This window comes from Callionymus lyra, chromosome 7 (assembly GCF_982586985.1).
Source record: "Callionymus lyra chromosome 7, fCalLyr1.hap1.1, whole genome shotgun sequence".
In the NCBI taxonomy this organism is placed as follows: Eukaryota; Metazoa; Chordata; class Actinopteri; order Syngnathiformes; family Callionymidae; genus Callionymus; species Callionymus lyra.
In genome coordinates this window covers 27,649,187-27,668,017 of record NC_141824.1, presented here as the reverse complement: position 1 = coordinate 27,668,017, position 18,831 = coordinate 27,649,187, and the positions used below count along the sequence as shown (strand labels likewise).

General features: G+C 37.8%; 1 protein-coding gene across 3 annotated transcripts in view; it reads left to right on the top strand.

Moving 5' to 3' along the window:
• robo1 (roundabout, axon guidance receptor, homolog 1 (Drosophila)) overlaps positions 1-18,831 on the top strand; it is a 255,460-nt gene that overhangs the window by 75,068 nt on the left and 161,561 nt on the right. Inside the window, exon 3 of one of the 3 annotated variants that reach the window (XM_087795569.1) lies at positions 17,533-17,616. The exons of the other annotated variants lie outside the window; for them this stretch is intronic. Within the exon in view, the coding sequence (XP_087651695.1) occupies positions 17,533-17,616 (84 nt within the window). The remainder of the gene's footprint in view (positions 1-17,532; positions 17,617-18,831) is intronic. 3 annotated transcript variants of the gene reach the window in all.

The following is an 18,831-nucleotide window of genomic DNA, read 5'->3' as shown; positions in this document are numbered from 1 at the left end:
TTATGAGCATTTTTAATTGTAAAATCAGATTATATGCATCTTGACTTTTACAAACATAATACAATCTAAAACAAACACTCATTTAACATGTGATGAACTCAAATCAATAAAAAACAAAACACAAAAGCTATACTGAAACTTTTTATCGCTTTGCCAAAAAGTTTCTATGGGGAGTTTCGGTTTCAATAACAATTTATTTCTCATCTTGGCACCAGCAAGTGCAGCCAAACAGAATCAGTGCCAACTCTCAGGGTGAACGATGAGGATTTCCAAAGAGGTTTTTGCAGTTCACCACAACACTGAATGGATTTGGGCAGATTCTCCTCTAATCTTTAAAACACTTAAGCGCAAATACAGCTCTTAGGATTTAGAGCTGATAGTTGCCGGATGGTACATTTCCCCTCTAAAATTAAAAACCAGTCTGTTTCAAGTTCTGCTGTGAAATGGACTTCAGGTCAGAATGAGTTGAAATAGATTTGCATTTTATTGGCCACATTTTTAATTGGAAGTCTGTGTTGGATTTGATAAAGATTCAAGTGGGTAGTCTCAATGTGACCTAAAATGCTTTTATTCTAAATATATATCCACGCTTCTAAGTCATGTTTACCAAGGACAGTACATTTTTCTCCTGTCTAGAAGGTCCCAAACCCTCTTTCATAATTCCTTTTTTTTAACCAAATTTCCCCTGATTTCAAATGTAAAACTATACCCTTTAATACTACGGATTTCCTTGATGTTTTAGGTGGTTTGATACGGTCCAGTAACTCTGCAGATCGTAATCATAGCTTGGTGAATTCTCTGGTAAATAAAAACATGTCTTAATCATAAGCTTAGCTGTGGAAATTGTTTCATGTTTTGTACAGAACTAGAAACACACATCAAATACACTACTGATTATGGTTGGTCAGCGGCTTGATGGGTTTCCACTCACACAACTGAGTCTGATCTCTTGTCTGAGCTCATGCTGGACCTGGAAAATGTCGTCCTCTTTTTGTTGACAAATTTTCCTATGTCATTTCTGTAGTTATCGTAAGACAGCATTGACTGCAATGATGGAGGGATTGTTGTTGAAGAGAATCTGTAGACGCTCATGAAGATTCTTGATCAACCAGACCTGTCATCTTATTCAACAGTCTAGCCTACACTGCTCTCCAAGAGCTGAATACTCTCACTCTTTTCAGTGACCTGATGAACTATGGGTATGAGCTATTTGTGTGCATATTTGTAAAAAGTCTTTATTGACTCATAATAAAAATCCAAAGGTAGGTTTGAAAAGGATTTTCCCATGGAGTCAGATACTTTAAAATAAGAAATATACAGAGGAAGAATACATTTTCATCAGAAAACATGATGTAGTCTAAATATAAAACAGTATGTACAGTTCTGTAGGTCCTATTTCAATGGATATTTACCATAAACATTAAGTAAGGAAATTGTTTTTTCGTACCTGGGTAATCCCAAGGAATTACAGCTAGTTTGATATAAAATCATTGTGTGTTAAAGAACAACATTAAATATGTAATAACATTTACTTTTACATGTTTACACCTCCAGTGTTATTCCATTTTAAGTTCTATCCAAATATTAAGTCAATACAGTTGGATTAAATCACACGTTTTATATCTGGCTATAAAATTGAGGTAAAGTTATTTGTAGTGAATCAAAAGGGTTTGTTGGTGGAGAAATACAAAGCCTAAAAGGAACACAACCAAAAGATGGAACCCAAAATGACAAGATCACTGTTACACTAATAAAAACAGTTTTATTCTTCATCAGTGCTGGTCATAATGTTGTGGCTCCTGATTTTATGTACATCTGAAGGCCGCTTGACAGATGAATCACAGATGAATTTATGTAATTTATGTTTATGTAATATTCCAATTGTAGGTATTAACTTCTAAACTAAGCATTGGACGTTTCGAAGTGAACAACAACACCTTTTTTCATCTGGATGTGCTGTGATACAATCTCCCCTGGTGCCACAGTGTTATCTGGCACCTCTGTAGCTTCACCCCAGTGTTAAATAAAAGGATCCGCAGATAAACGTGGGCGACGCTGCTCAAGGATTGTTTATTTCAGTCAATTACATAGATACAGTAGGAGGTGTCGACTCATAGGCGGTGATGCGTTTGAGAGCAGCGGGACGATAAAGGAGATAATGTCAGCCAGCTATTAATATTAGCTACCCGCGAGTAAATCTGTGTGTGTGTGTGGACGCTACGCTCCGTTTTATGCTCACCGTCGACTCACTATCTCTCATCTGCCCCCTTCAAAGTGCGACTAGAACACAAACTTAGATCATCTGTATGTGGAGTGTGAAGACGTGTGCGATAAATAATATATCTTGGATTTTCTATTTTGAGCCTTCCTTGTGAAATCCTGACTCTTCACATCAGATCACTCCTAAAACAATTTGCCAGACGATGTCTCCTGCCATGTTTCTTCTCACAGATGGACAGCACTGTTCCTGACAAATTAAAACTGCATTTCTACACTCATGCGTGGTGACGAGTCGGAGCGGAACCTCAGCCTAGTGGCCGCCTCCTCGGCCGCCCTTGATGGATGAGCCAGATTATCAGATTTACAACATCCTCGGAAATATGATGCTCAATTACAGCAGTTTCTTATCCCACATATCCCAGCGGATTGACTTCAGTGGAGCTACTTCTGGTTTCATGTTGAGCTTGTCCTCCCCTCTGGCTAGAGCTGTGTGTTGCTATGGTGAAGTTTGTACTTTTAGATTGTGCTATTCTCTAGAGGAGAAATTGAGCAAGTTGACAACCAGAAAATATCTTCTTGAGTCTAGATTATTGATTGGAATTTTTGCCCCTTTAGCTTCCAAGTGGCTCCTCAATTACATTTTATTTTTATGTGAATTCATATTTAATGCTCAACATTATTACCTGGAATACGTTTATTTCTCAGAGGTTTTTCTAAAATTCATTTCGAGACTTTCCTCAACCAAACTCTTTTTAATGGCATGATACACTGGTGTTGATATCCGAAAAGTTTCTCACAGGTCCGTCTTGTAGCCAGCGGTTGATGCAGAGAGACATTTCTATCCTGGACACTTATCACACCATCGGTTATTAGACTGAGTGTTAGATTGTTCCAAGGCCTGTTAGGAGAGGACAGCAAGTCAATCTGTACTTTTCCAAGTTGCAGCTGCCCTCTGTTCACACCAACTTTTTCAATCTCAGTACCTGAACTGTTTTCTACTTCAACAAAGGAGTTGAGTCCTAAATTGAAATGCTATAACTGAAATATAAAAGAGGAAATGAAACAGAAAAAAAATGAAATAAAAGTTGTTAAAATAATTTTCCATTTTAATTCATTTATTTTTCTAATTATACTAAATTTAATTTTTTTTCGCTTGTTTATTTCCAAATGTGGGGGTGACTGTTTTTCATGCTGTATATTTACTGCTTGTGTTTGTCAGTCATGGTTCCTCCGATAGATGGCGACCGTGACACACAGCTTGGTGAAGCCGAGTGGAATCCGTGAGTGGTAATAAGCTGTAACTGAATCCTGTGGCTTCGGGTCAGAGGCTCGATGGAGTCCAGACAGTCTGGACCACAGAGCCGCTGTCATCAGAACCAAAGACAGATCTATCACTGCGCATAAGTGATGCTTCATTAACAACAACCCATGATGGATTGCCTGAGAGACTTCTTTTGGTTTTGATGTTGCATGATGAGCCAAACTGAGAGTTTGCATGTTGAAACTTATAATGAGTGCTTTGGATCAGCGAGAGCTTTTCGTTGTAACCTTTTTCTGGGGCCAGGAGGTTGAGCCAGTCTTTAATTGAGCTACAAAGAGTCAAGAATCACAATTATCTCCGCGGACACTTGGTCAGGAAGCAAAGGCGGTGAAGGGCAGGGAGTGATGGTGAGGCTTGAAAAGCGAGTCATGAGTGGCACATCTTCTTAATATTCTCTTCCGCCACAGCTACTGCAGTTTGTGTCCCAGATTCATATTCACAGCAGGTGACGTCCACCGATCCGTTTCAGTCCCCTCATCAAAAGCATGTGATGTGGGTTTTTTCCTCACTTTTACAAGTCTGCGATCTTGCCCGGATTGATTTATGAGAAAAAAGGTTATAGCAAAGAGAAGTGGAAACACAGCTGGATCGGAACCTACCCATGAATAGAACAGAAATAGACCGTGGCTAAACGTTGGGGATCTGAGGGGTTAAAGGTGAGTAGGTGGTGGAGACGCTCGACTGATGTTGCAAATGATGTGGTTTTGACGATAATAGCAAAACCAACCCAGACAATATTTCTGTCAAAAAAAGCTGTATGTCATGTGTCGGAAGTGCTATTTCCACAAGCTATCGTTTTTGGCCTCAAACTAGTAGTTGTAGTAGTGGTTGTACTAGTGTTTGTGATGAAATGCAACGTTTATCTAAAAAAACTTTTTTCTTTTGCATTCACTTATTATTATGTTTAATAATCAACCTAAATATTTTTTTTATAATAATGGGGTTTAAAGAAAATGTTAATTGAAAAATTGAATTAAAATATTATAATGTAGTGTATAATATATCAGTGCCACAATGATTAGCTGAAATCTGATCAAGTAGCTTGGTACTACTTTTGGTATTGGTGACTGTATCATGATTTAATTTTAATATTAAAGGGCTACAAAGTAAAACATCTTGTTTTATAGCTCTTTGCCTTTATTTTTTTGAAGATTTGAATTGCTATACAAACCTTATTTGTAAAAACAATTATTTTCTTAATATACATATATATATACTGTATATATATTTGTGAAATATAACCTTTCAATATAAAAATGATTCAGTTAAATTAGTCATTCAAAACAAATTGAACCTTTCATTATAAAACTTATTGAATTCAATTATTTAAAATATATATAGTTATTGCATAAAGGGCATAAATATGAAAACTCACATATTTCAAAATTCTTCCTCTCCAAGATGCAAGTCTCTCATCATTTTGAAATTAAAAAAATGTCTTCCCCGTCTGAGATCTCATTGGACGAGAGGTTACGAGAGCATTAAGTCCATTATGACATAATATTGGTCTTCAGTCCTCCTTCAGCCAGCTGTAATCACGCCCGCTTTGTTTATACAAAGAGTCCCTTGGAGGTGGAGACTTCTGGGATTAATGACGCACAGTCAAACCCAGATGCTCGACCACTCACAGCAGAGTGGGCATGGTTATGGTAATAAGATCTCCATAAAAACAATTGTTCATAAATGTAAATTCAAATATTTAAATTGAAAGAGAGTTTTGAACCAACAGACACACTGATGAGTACAATAGACACCCAAGATATATTTAAAAGACACTTAAATCAACACATTGGTTGCACTAAAAACAGAATATAACAGCAGGAGACCTTGGCTAGTTTACTGCAACAAGATAATGCCATATATTATTTCTGTTTTACTCGTTTTGCCAAGAAACTTGACTGAAACAAGCGTCTTGAGTAATTTGAGTCTCAGGCTGATGTTACCTCGTTTTTTGAAAATAAAACACCTTTCAGACAGTAACAATCAATACATTTGTGGCCTGGAATCAAATGATTTACAAACTAATGAGTCTTTGACCTGGTTGAAAACCACTTGTATGTAGGTCTAGGTTTATTTAAACATGAATTTTATTTTTGAAACCCTGAAACAATTTCAGCAAAACTCTTCATGTGCTGCTGGGTATGGTGACGTGTGTGGTCCAGGTGCGAGGTGAAGCCCATCCATAGCTCCAGGGCGAGAGTGGAGAACAGTGAGATACTTGTCAACATTTGAGGGCAGCAGCAGATCCTCCCGTCCCGCCACAGAAAGCTGCTCACCACCCCAAACAAAAGTGGGCTCAGGCGTCTGTTTTCCCTTCGCTGGGATGATGAGGTGATAATTATAGGAGAGGCAAACTTCCTCGCGCCCGAGGCTCCCTCGTGTCGTGTCTGCCACATTCTGGTCACGCTATTGACCCGCGAGCAGGAGAGAGATTTGTAAGAATCCAGGAGAGAGATGTAGAGAAGATGGGCTCTTTGAACAAACTCAAGTAATGTGAAGCTCAAATAATGTCAGCCAGCTATTAATATTAGCTACATGGCGCTCTGGGCTTAGACATGTTCTCCGAGGCGTGGAACAGTTTTGGTGATTTGACCCACATGGCGGCAGCTGAGACAGAATCACACATGAGGAGGGAAGATTTGTGCTCTGATGTTAGCGATGACTTTAATATAATATATATTCGTCACAGGATTTTCAACGTGACCGTTTGTGCTGACGTGGCAGTTCCACGCATCATTACCTCACAATAATCTCCTATGAGACGCTCGTGTTTGCAACACTTCCACCACAAGACCGTGTTTAGCTGCGAGCCCATGTTTTGCATCAAGAACATCGAGTTGTGTGGGGTTGAAGACGGCATCGCTGCAGGATTTGCTCAATTTAGGGGAAAAGAGGACACAAGATTAAAGCCACATTTTGAAAACTCACAAAGATCAGTCAATAACTGCCAATCATATTTAATCATTTTAACAATGTTAAAATCACAAGCGCTAACAAACTAAAAACTACAAACATGCTTGTAAATTGTGCATTTCTATTAGTTTACAAGCTCACAAACTAAGAAAGTACTAATTATTATTTCCAACCAAAGGGGTTTGGGTTAGCAGATGTGCTTAAAGTAGCTCAATAGCTGAAGTTTATACGGAACCTGGAATTTATTTAACTGTCGGCAGAAACGGCTTGGATGGTCGATAGGAAATATCAGAAGCATTAGCAACAAAAAAATATTTTTTTGAATTATTGGGACGTCTTAGTTATACAAGTTTCATCATCTGGTAGAGTCAAAGGAAAAAAGCACCAAACTTCAAAATAATATGTAATTTTCTAGTTTCTAGATTAAACTATGCGGTAGGCAATTAAATTACCCATGGGGCCACATTTTATATGTGACTGTTGTAAGGGGGTCGTCCAACCAAAGCTAAAAAGAAAAATATTCTTGATGGGGAAACTTAAAATATAAACATACGTAAAAGTGACAAAATAGAAACACAAAAAAGATCAAATGTTCTAAGTAGTTTTGAGGCCTCATGATACAGCATCAGCCGTATTATGATACATTATTTTACATTTTAAAACATTGCTGGATGGAGCTCTAAGTTTGAAATTGATGTCAGGTTTCATTGAATTAGAAGATCAGAGGAAATTATTATAAATCAGAGAGTGCCCTCTAGTGGCCTTTTAACCTGAAGAAACTGGATCATGATACAACTGATTAGGTATCACGTGGCCTCATCAAACCGTCACTAGAATACAAACAACTATAACTTCACAAAAGAAAAAGTTCTTATTTTATATATTTTTATATTTTATATTGTGTCATAATTTTAAAACATACTGTTCAACTTAGAGCTACAACTATAGGCAGAACCTATATAATTAGAATTATCCATCCATCAATTGATGTTCCACTGCTTATTCCTGTAGGGGGTCCCAGTTTCTTCGGGCAAGAGGCATTGGAAACCCTGGACAGGACACCAGTCTGTAGCAAAATCATTCACACACAGACTCATACTGTACCTATGGACAATTTCCCAGAGTTCCCAATCAATCTCTGTATGATTTTGGACTGTGAGAGGAAACCGGACTGCCAGGAGCAAAACCACACAACTTGGGGAGAACATTTAACAAGTTGGCTCCCTCTGGACCTGGAAGTGAACCTGCAACCTTCCTACTGTGAGGCGATCGTGCTTCCCACTGCGACATCATGGGCGCTAGTAAGCAGTAAGCTTTTTTATGACAAAAAAAAGACAATAAAATTAGGTCTTAACAAGGTTTAAAACAAGTAACACATCATTTTACTATGACCAAAGAAATCGCTTATGGCACCTGGGTGTCCACTTAGAGAATCATATACTTTTTTCCTAATTATCTGTAAGTTTTCTGGTTTCACTTTAAGATAAGATAAATAATAATTACTAAATAATCATACTTCAGGTGACCTGTCTTAGATGTCTCCCCATCACTCACCCCAAGTAGCTGGAATATTCTCCTACACCTGCAAACTGGTAAGGAAGGAAGGAAGGAAGGAAGGAAGGAAGGAAGGAAGGAAGGAAGGAAGAAAGGGAGGGAGGGAGGGAGGGAGGGAGGAAGGGAGGGAGGGAGGGAAGGAAGGAAGGAAGGAAGGAAGGAAGGAAGGAAGGAAGGAAGGAAGGAAGGAAGGAAGGAAGGAAGGAAGGAAGGAAGGAAGGAAGGAATGAAGGAAGGAAGGAAGGAAGGAAGGAAGGAAGAAAGAAAGAAAGAAAGAAAGAAAGAAAGAAAGAAAGAAAGAAAGAAAGAAAGAAAGAAAGAAAGAAAGAAAGAAAGAAAGAAAGAAAGAAAGAAAGGAAGGAAGGAAGGAAGGAAGGAAGGAAGGAAGGAAGGAAGCTAATGCATGCTCAAATTAATTTTAGGCATCATTATCCTTCATCTGAAGCAGGATTCAAGTGTGTTTTTGTTGACTTGACTAATGGATTGTCGCACCACAGAAGATAAAAGAACAAGCCCAGGGTTATGTTTGTCTTTGTCTTTTTCTTTGAACAAAGTATAAATAGTTGTCTGACAAATAGGTTTAAAATTCAGCAGCGTTAATCCTCGGCGTTTGAAAGATGAAAGAGGAGCAGCAGGGTTTTTCTAGACCACATGAAGGCAGTGTTGGACCAGATGTCTGACACCGGGACATTCCTCCACCTCTTTTGAAAAAAAAAAGAAATGTTGCTGACTCACAATCGCTTTTCAACTCTTGAACACTTTTTTTCATTAACACATGGTAGTTTCACACCCGCCACAGACGTACCTGCCTGTAACAGATTTGGGAGATCTCGTGTGTGGCCAGGGCCGGACCGAGGCCTGACAGGAGGTGTGGAGATCACGCTGTTGCATTTCTCTGGCGTTTTACGACCCACTTCTCACAGCCTCTGGCCTGCAAGTGTCTCGCTGTTCCCATGTCATGTGACACCCCCGCTAATAGAAACCAAGAGATCATGACAAAGAGTGCTAAATCAACCCCCACCTTAAACACACTTCCAAAGTTACTTATGGAGGCTATAAATGTTTAAATTAGCAAAATAAAGATTAATGTGTGACGAACTGTAATGGTCTGACAGTAGTGAATGAATATATTGACCTTAGTAAATTAATTTCTACGAAATACCCTAAAGCGTAAAGTGTCTTTTTTTTATTCGTTTCTTTCACCCCAGGTAACTGGGATAGGATCAATCACTTTAAAGAATATGTGAAAACTATGTTTATTATAGATATTTTAAGATTTATATTTTGGTGTTATGTATTTATTCTACTTGCTTTTTTTTTACATTCATGATTATAAATGTGTCTGTTCTAGTTGTCATTCAAATAATAATTGAATCATAAATAATAATAATAATAGTAATAATAGCTTAATTTAGTCAAATTACATGACAGGAAAAGGACACATGGAAACAGGTTAACAGTGTTAAAGAAGCTTTGTTCAGTTATTCTGTGTGAACATGTTGTTCACAGCGTTCTTTTCCTGTTCTGAAGAAGACACAGCACAATCAACATAACATAACCTATTCACAGTCAAGTCGACTGTCATTACGAACACAAAAGCGTATTCTTCAATGTGTTCTGGGAAAATGTAATAAAATCTCCTGAATTGTTTTATTGCCTATAATTATGTCATTACCTGGATCGCCTCTGGCAGAATACCGGGTGGAAACAAGTAATCAGTTGACAGAAGTATTTTTTGTTCGTATTGTGGATCTAGCTGAGGCCGCGACCCCGAACGAACGCTTCATACCTTTGAAGGAAGATTTTTTTGGGGAAAAATCTTTCCAGAGTTATGAGAGTTTCTCCACATTCTTCAGGGACAGTACTTATCTTTCACACTGTAAATCTTCATCCTTAAGCATTTTTCAACTCCCAGCCAGCCGGGGGTGATGGAGGCAACGTTTCTGTCACCTGTGGCTCCATTTTTTTCTCTCCACAAGCCAATGAACTGTATCTTAACACGTCGTTTGTCACTCGTTTAGCTCAGAATAAAAACTGCTATGGGCTGTTTTAAACACTATACGAGCTCCTCCTGGCTGACTAGAAGTCTCAGACGTATTGATTGATGTCACCACGACCAATTAAACAAGTTAAGGAAGTGATATTCCTAGGAAGGTTTGAATGTTCCCTTTAGAAAGTTTTTATAATCATAACATAATTTAAGCCTGACCTGGGGGCCATTTAAGGGCCTGAGATAAGTATGGCCAACAATATCTTTTCTTAAATGTCAGTACTGTTAGAAGGAGAAATTTAAATACACAATACAAAATAAAACAGACATGAAATGTGCTTCTGGTGCTCTTGTTTAATAATAATAATAATTAAAAAAATACTTATATTAATAATATCAATAATACTAGTACTACTTCTACTTCTTCTAATAATAAAAAATATAACTTTAAGCACGAGTATTAGTATATTTTCATTATTATAATTACATTTTACCTTTTTATTCTTACATTATAATATTCTTTTTTCATTCTTCATTTTTAATAGAAAGCAATTCCTTCTCATTCATTTGAAAGAAACAGTTCATGTTTCGAGCTGCTCTGATCCTTCCCGTCACTGGTGGCACAAGAGTTGTGGTCTGACCTGAGCCGTCTGTCTGCCCTCCGCCACTCCGTCCATTTTCGTCCTCCAGCTTATCTGCAGCTGTTGCATATTTCCGACACAGCGAACACATGGAAGTCGTGCAACGCGGGTTAATCCCTCCATTTGGCCTTTGACCCTGTGGCTTTAACCTTGAAAGCCGTGACCGTATACAAGTTGAATAGCCATTATTCTTGTTGCTGGCCGCATTCCGTCTGGTAAAAACAACATTCAAATATTGTTTTCTGGAACTCGTTGTGAAGCGTTCCACATTTTAAATACTTTTTTTTATAGTGTTGTGCACACTGGCTAGGATTAAAGACTATTATGGGTAATCCAACTCTCTCCTCTGATTTTGTGTTAATACAAAGCAGTTAAAACCCAATAAAAGGAGGTTATCATGCTCAGTTATTAGATGCTGGGACCATCAACTCCCATCCCATCAATGTTGCTGCAAATGTTTGTTTTAACAGCACCATCTGCTGAAATGATCCTCTCAGAAATGACAATAATCATTGCCGTACAGTACACTAACACAGTAAATCTTACTTTAAAGTTTCTTAAAAAGAGAAGGATCAGTTCGACCCCTTACTAGACTGCTGTGGTGCCGACATTACTGTTAGTAGAGACAAAAAACAATCACGTCACACATTCTCGACTCTAAAACCCGGCGATTGTGTAGCTCAAGCACGAGGCGATGATCGCGTGTCAGCGCTCGAGATTGTTGTTTGTTCATCTGTTTGGACCAAAACACAGCTTGAGAGAAGAAAGGCCTTCAGTAGGTGTGTCGGTGCGGAGCTGAAAGCTGCTTATCATCACATCAAACATGGAGCAGACGACACCTCACTGGTGGGCCGGTTCTTCCTTAGTTCATGGATATCCCCAACACTTTAGCCGTAAACATTCATCACTTGTTCGATGGCTCTAAACAGCCTCCACACGCCATTTAAAAGCATTAGCTGAATACACTGTGGTCATACTATTTGTGTGGTAGTTCCTCGTCATCTTTCCTTAATTCCTAAGACTTTTTTTTTTATTGTTTGTTCTTTGAAGTCTTTTATTTTATGACAACTTTTAAGCAATTAAATAATATATATCCGGGCACACTGCTTTCCTTCAACATCACAGTCTATTTATATAGACATGTACAGTACAGGCCAAATGTTTGGACAAACTTAAAGTTCAAAATGTTTGTAATTTTCTGGTCTGTCTTACCTTTGTTTCTCAAAGTATCGATGTCCACTCGTTTCTCTTCCTTTAGCTGGTTGTGGTCGTTAAATTAATTGTTGTCCATTAGGGCTGTAGGCCATGTTTCAACCTGACTTATACACAACATAACTGATGGACCCAACTCCATTAGAAAGTCAAGAAAATCCATAAAGTCAACCCAGACGAGACATAAGTGTGAAGTAAAAACAATTTCAGCCTCTTAAATTCACCAAGAAAAGATAAGGGTCTGCAAAGAAGTAATTAGTTATTTCAAATGTTTTTTTGTGTATAGAATTCCACATGTATTTATTCATAGTTTTGGTGCCTTCAGTCATATTTTACGTTCTAAAAACTTGTTAAAATAAAAAACATGTTGAATGAAAGGCTGTGTCCAAACTTTTGGCCTTTACTGTATATACATTTTTGTGTTAATGTAGCCATTAGCAAAAACATTGCTGTCCTGTTAAATAACTAGCTTACTAGCTTTCAGTGTGTTGCTGTCCTCTCTGTATGGAGTTGGTACCTTCAGCCCACGCTTGCATGGGTTTCCTCTGGGCACTCCAGTCAGTGATGGATTGAGGAGCTATAAAGTTAAAATGCTCTCGCCCTCACCATCCAGGTATCTGGGATAGACCCCGACCAAACTTCCACAACATTAAGAGACTAGGCAGGAGAAAATGTATTGTTAACACAGCTGTCTTTTGTGTTTTCCTGCTCTGAGGAATGATGTATCTGATTGATAGAGACATTCAACAGCTGCCCTGATAGCCCCGCGACAATGGTTCTATCAAGAATGTAACCCTTCAAATTTTATTATTCTTCTACACCTGAGTAACAAAATTGTTTGCTGAATTTCGCTGCAGTTTTTTTCCTGAAAGGAATCTGCAACATTAGCATATTGATTGAATTTTCAAGTGTCTCAGGGCGGCTTGAAATGCAAAACACTCGGATTCTTATTTCTACTCCTTTGATCTCTGCTTCTACTTTGGGCCAGAATGAACCAACTCATGATTTTGACATTCCATTATATTGGCTAACAATAGTATGGAATGTTCTTTTAAAATATGACCCATGATAAGTAGTCATGAAATCAAATGCTTTTCTAGAGTTTGTATTGTTACCATCAGCACTGAGCCACTGTTACATAGTTACACGCTTATTATCAAACACCAAATTAAATATATACTGAATCTCTTTAATATTTCTCAAACGCTTTGCTTTTGCTCAAGTCTCTTAATTAATTTTTGATTATGGTTTCAGTTTCAACCACACGTCACGTAGCAGAACCACAACCGTCATCTGTTGCCACGGTGACAGACTCTCACAGCTTGTGTCGACTTGATAACACAATACTTTCTTGACGACAGTCAACACAATCTGTCCCGGAATGATCCCGGTGTTGATCTTGCATTGCAAATCACTCGCTGAGAACATTGAAAACATATTTTAAACTTGACATTTGAGCTTTTATTGAGCGCGAAATCAACCGAGTCATTCAAACATGTGTCACTCCAGGCCTCAGGACTTTTGTGTTTACTCGGTTCAGTTAAGTGTCAGAGGCTTTGATCAGAGATTTTCTCCACCTGTCGCTGACGTTTTTTTCAGTTACAACACATCGTCTTGAACATAATGTCGCGAAGAACCTTGAGATCTGTTTATTTGCCGCATTGTCTGTGGACCTGATACCAAGTGTGAACACTGGAGATATGAGTCATTTATTTATCAATGCATAATCTTGGACGTCAGAGGGCTGGTATGATTTAATCAAACTCAGTAACTGCTTTTCACTTTCTGAAGTATTGGTGGACTGTTTTTTTTTTTTTTTAAATGAGTCAATTAAGAGTTGACTTAATCAATTAATGAATATACAATAAAACAGTTTTTTTTTTAAAGAAATGTCATGATTTATATATTTGTAATATAGAAATATGCTTGAAATGATATTGTTATAAGTTACATTAAATAAAGACGTAATCTAATAAATAAATTATAACATATGATTGAATTGCTATATTTTTTATTATCCAATTTTAAATATGACATTTTGATTATTATGTATTATCACTTTAAAGATATTTTTTTTTCATTTAAATGATTTAAAATACAACAAAAAAAAATACTATTAATAATAACAATGACCCATGAAGCTTTTCTTTTTCTATAATACGTAAGAAATATTAAGTGATTGTTTTAATCATAAAAAATTATGAATTCAAATTAGAACAATATGTATATATTTTTATTTAACCTTAATAAAGCCAGATAACCAGATAAAAAGACCTGTTCATCAATAATTCTTTCACAAGAGAAACCTGAATATGATTGAAATACACTTGAAATATTATATTATGTTTAAAAATTGCTTTTGTTAATCCAGCAACAGTATTTTACTGTGGTAACAGAAACATTTGAAGAGCTTCAGATCGATGCTCCTCTAAATGTTGGACTAAGAATGGAAGCAAAATCTAGGTCATGATTGAAGCTTTAATTTGCATTTTCTCCTTCACTACTATGGATGAAAGTAAACAGATGACGTCTGCTTGAGGTGTTCTTGAAGAATTATAAACTGCCTTTCTCATTGAGCTGTGAAATAAAAAGTGTCTCACCCTGAAGAAAAAAAAAAGAAAAAAAGTCTGACTCCCGCACTCGTCGTTTGAAGTCCATCCATCACTGGAGCAGCCTGCCAGGAGAGTGTCGCTGCTGCCGATACAAGACTTGATAAGTCTCCTGCTTCTTTATTCCGACCTATTAGAACCTCCAAGCATGTGTCAAGCTAAACAGCTTCAAGGGACGTTTATGTCAGATTTGTTCTGATAGTGTCAACAAACATGTTACGAATCTGTGACGACCTGGTACGTAAGGGTTCAGTTTGAAAACAGAGCCCAGAAAGAAGACTTTGTTTTGGAGCCAGAGGGCATCTCGAGGGGTCACGACTGGGGGTCGGGTGTGGAGGAGGGATAATTGGGGCGGTTTCTGTGTCTTTTGCTAAGCAGTCACTTATCAGCACATGTGCCCCGATAATTAGTCGAGATCCTTGTCGGGGCAACGTCGAAGCTGAGGTCTTGACTTTGAATCCTGGTACATGAGGGGCAGCTGGGGGCCCCGCCTCTGAATAAGCTCTGTAGCGGTGGATAATTGGACCTCTGAATGAAAACTCCTCGGGAATCATGGAGTCCGTGTGAGGACAGTTTCTCTTCAGTACTGGTGCAGTGGAGAAGACTCTATAGATAGATTCTGATTTTACAATTTCATTAAAACACACAACGAGTCTGAAATGTCTTGAGTTCATATTTTATTTTGATCATGATATGTACAAAGGTGTCACTGGAGCTATATCTTGATACATGATCTTGTAAACATTGTTTAATATTCTCAAATATACTATATATACAGTATGTCCTTGTATTTTTACCTGGTTTATCAAATACGGTGTTTGGTCTAGGGTTAAGTTTCATGAATCCACAATCGTATCCATGTTAAGAATGACTTCAGGGGATGAAGTTACGAGACATTTTTGTCTTTGATCGTTTTGTCATACACAATATATTCAGAGATGCCACATGTACTGCTGTGATGATTTTTCTCTCTCCAACTGAGATCTCAACTCAGTAGGTGCCAAATGTTTTTTTTGTTTGAGTATTGATCTATTTGAGTGTGAGAGGGAGCCAGCCATGGTTCAAGGTGTCCTGCTGCGAATGTCAGACAGTCCTCACAACTGCTTTCATTGATGTTTCATTGTGTCGTCCATGTTTTCATGTCATCTGATGTGTCCCTTTACGCTTTCACTCATGTGCATTTCTTGTGGTGTTTCTTTTTCTTCTTACAGTGAAACACATATTGTAATAACTGTTCTTAATATCACGTTTTAAATCTCTGATCATGTTTTAACTACGTCCAATACAATATTTCATCTCTTTTATTTGACAAATAACATTTTTAGCATCTCTAATTGAAATTATGCTCATATTGAAGTTAAAAGACCAGCTAGTAGTTCAGCTAATTATTAGCATTTTTTAAAAACACACTCTTTGACCAGAAATTGTGTCTTAGGTGTAGCATATTTAATCCATAAAATCCAGAACCTTTAATCTTTTTTTACATGTAAATTAAAAACGAAATTGGATGTTGCAATTGAAATTTAGTCATCTTTTTGATGAGAAAATGTTTTTGTTACGTGTTATTAATATTTATAAAAACTAGCTAAATATAACATTTAGCTAGTTTTTTCATATTAGTTTTCTTCTTTAGTGTTATTTACATTTAATTTCTTACTATATAAACTAAATTAATTCAATCAGCTAGTCATATAAATATGTATTTAGAGCTGGTATATAAAAATTATTAAAGGTAGAGGCCAACAAACTATACCTTGTGTCATTATATTATCTTGAAAAACAACTGCTAATATTTTAGATATTCATTTAAATAGTTTAGTTTCCTTAAACTATATCAGCTAAAAATAGTTATCAATTGTATAGTGTATAGTGTTAATATTGTGTATAACCACTCATCCTTGAAACTAAGAAACATATATTTGATGTTAAAGCTAACAGCTAAGCTAGTATGTTTTAAATTACTGTTGGTCAAAGCAGGTTTTGCACTTTTTGACTAATATTCTAAATTTTACAGAACAAACAAAATTATGTGAAAGCATCAAAAAGTTTTCTAGCTGCTAAGTGCTATCTAATATTTTTTCGGTATTATCAACAAGACGTGAATGTAGCAGTCTGCAATGTTTTCAAAGTTGTTAAAGTAAATTATTCCATCAGTAAGAGGAGTTCCTCACTCCCTCTTCCTTCCTGATTGACAGCTGCAATTACATTTTCTGACCCAGTTGAAAGTGCCTGAATGGAAGGTCTCTCATCTGTTGTCTTTAATGTTGGGAGGGAAGAGAGAATGTTGGGTCGTCCTCTCATTCACACTCGGGTGATCTCAAGTGCTCAACAATGAAGGATGCTGTCTGACCGTCTGCCATTTCATCAGAGGTGATGCCAGATCTCATTGAGGAAACGGATACTTCCGACAGATTGTCGCTCGGCCAGCTAAAGGGGACGGACGCTCTCTGATTAAGATTGCCTCCCCCGCCCCTCCACCCTGCTCAAATTAACCCCGTCATTGGCCTACAAAGAGACCCCGGCATGACTGACTTTAATTTATTTCACATGCAGACTCCGCCCGGGCACAGCTGTCCCGCCTCAGAGTGTCTTTATCGGGGGCCTCTGTGCCACCGACCCGCCCTCACTTCAACTAGTCTGGATCAAAAGAAGCTGATTACCCATTAATGGTGCATCCTTGTATTTGCATCCTAGAGTGTGACCGCGGAGAGTTGTCAATCATGAGCGAGGGCGCTCTCATCCCCCTTTTACTGCCCTGCCCATGTCCTCCCTTTGGGGCGCAACCACTTATCGCTACAGATCCCCCTCTTTTACACTTGCACTCAACGACAACAGGACAACCTCCTGCTGAGCCTGGGGGTACAAGTGCATCTCTGCACATTCGATCGCACCTCACACTGGATTATAATCTAAACTGGTCCTCAGAGATGCTGGAGTTGTGTCCACGTAGACTGATGCTGATACTTCTCTGGGCGTTGGTGAGAATCCAGCGTCAGGGATGCTCAGGGCTGGAGGTTGAACGTGGGCTCGATGCGTCCCAGTACTCAGTCCCTGTGGTGTTATTGTTGACAGAGATGGGAGTCGCTCAGGACGGGGCCAGCCAGGGGCCGACACCGGCGCTCGACACTCCGCACGAGGATGACAACTCCTACACAGGTACTGCTCCGATGCTGTCTTACATTCACGCTGTGATGTCCTGCGCTCTGTGCAAAACTCAACCGGACCGTTTTCTGCTGCCACTTATAGAACACTTTGTACTCTTGTAGGGTTTCAGAATGATAAATCTGGACGGTACAGGTCCAAAAGCTTGTCCACAATTGGCTGGATTTATGCTGTCAGTGCAAAAGAACTAAAGAATAAACCTGGCCAGACAGTGACTCTGAAGAAGGCTAATGTTTCCCCATCGATCAGTCTGCTCGCTCAGTGAGCCAAACATTTCTGAGACTGAATTTAACTTTGTTCAGATGTATACCAGTTTTAATACGACCAGCTTTTTGACTCAAACCGTAATGTTCTGGTTCATTTGGTTCATGTTGCAAACAAACATTTGTTGTTATATAATTGCCCCATTTCCTGATGTAAAACTAGTCTTGTGCTGATGAATGTTAGCAAGCAGATGAAACATTTCAACATCTGGAAATTAAAAAGTTTGATACAGACAAAAGGGCGTTTTATACATGATAGGGAAGTATGTTAGTGTAAGTTTAAACAAAGTGACTCTTGTTTTATGAGTTTATGTTTTGAGTTGATGGTGACGGAAACATTTGTATATTATAAAAACAATTCAATTAGCCACCAATTATTACAATATTGATATTGAATTCCATTTAGACAACCCTACCCTATATATACAGAATTACTCAATGTATATATTCTTAAAATAAATCGATAAAAGGGGCAATTGTTAGATCAACAGCAAATAACAAGTTTATTTAAAGTGTTATATAATGATATTAATAGCAATCAGTGGTAAATATCTTACTTAATGCATTACTATTGTCGTATAATGCATTACAAAGAAAAGTAATATAATACTTGTTTCATAATCGTGTTTGCATTTAATATTGAAAAAAAGTTTAAGCATAAGATTTTTTCATACAAATTTGACACACAAGAGAAGCTAAGTAGGAAGAAAGCTGTGCAAATGTTTACTTCCTGTAAACGCCTGAAGCTAAGGACTAATCTTTGTTTTTTGATGAAGCACTTACTGAGCTTTTTGCTTTGAATTCTCAGTGAAGAGAAAAGAGGGAAATGTAAAAAGTATCTTATAAGGTCACCTTTTGCCCTTGTTCATCCTCTATCCAAAATCACACAGCTACACCAATTCAAGTCGGAATAAAGGTTGCAATAAACAATAATGATAGACTGTAA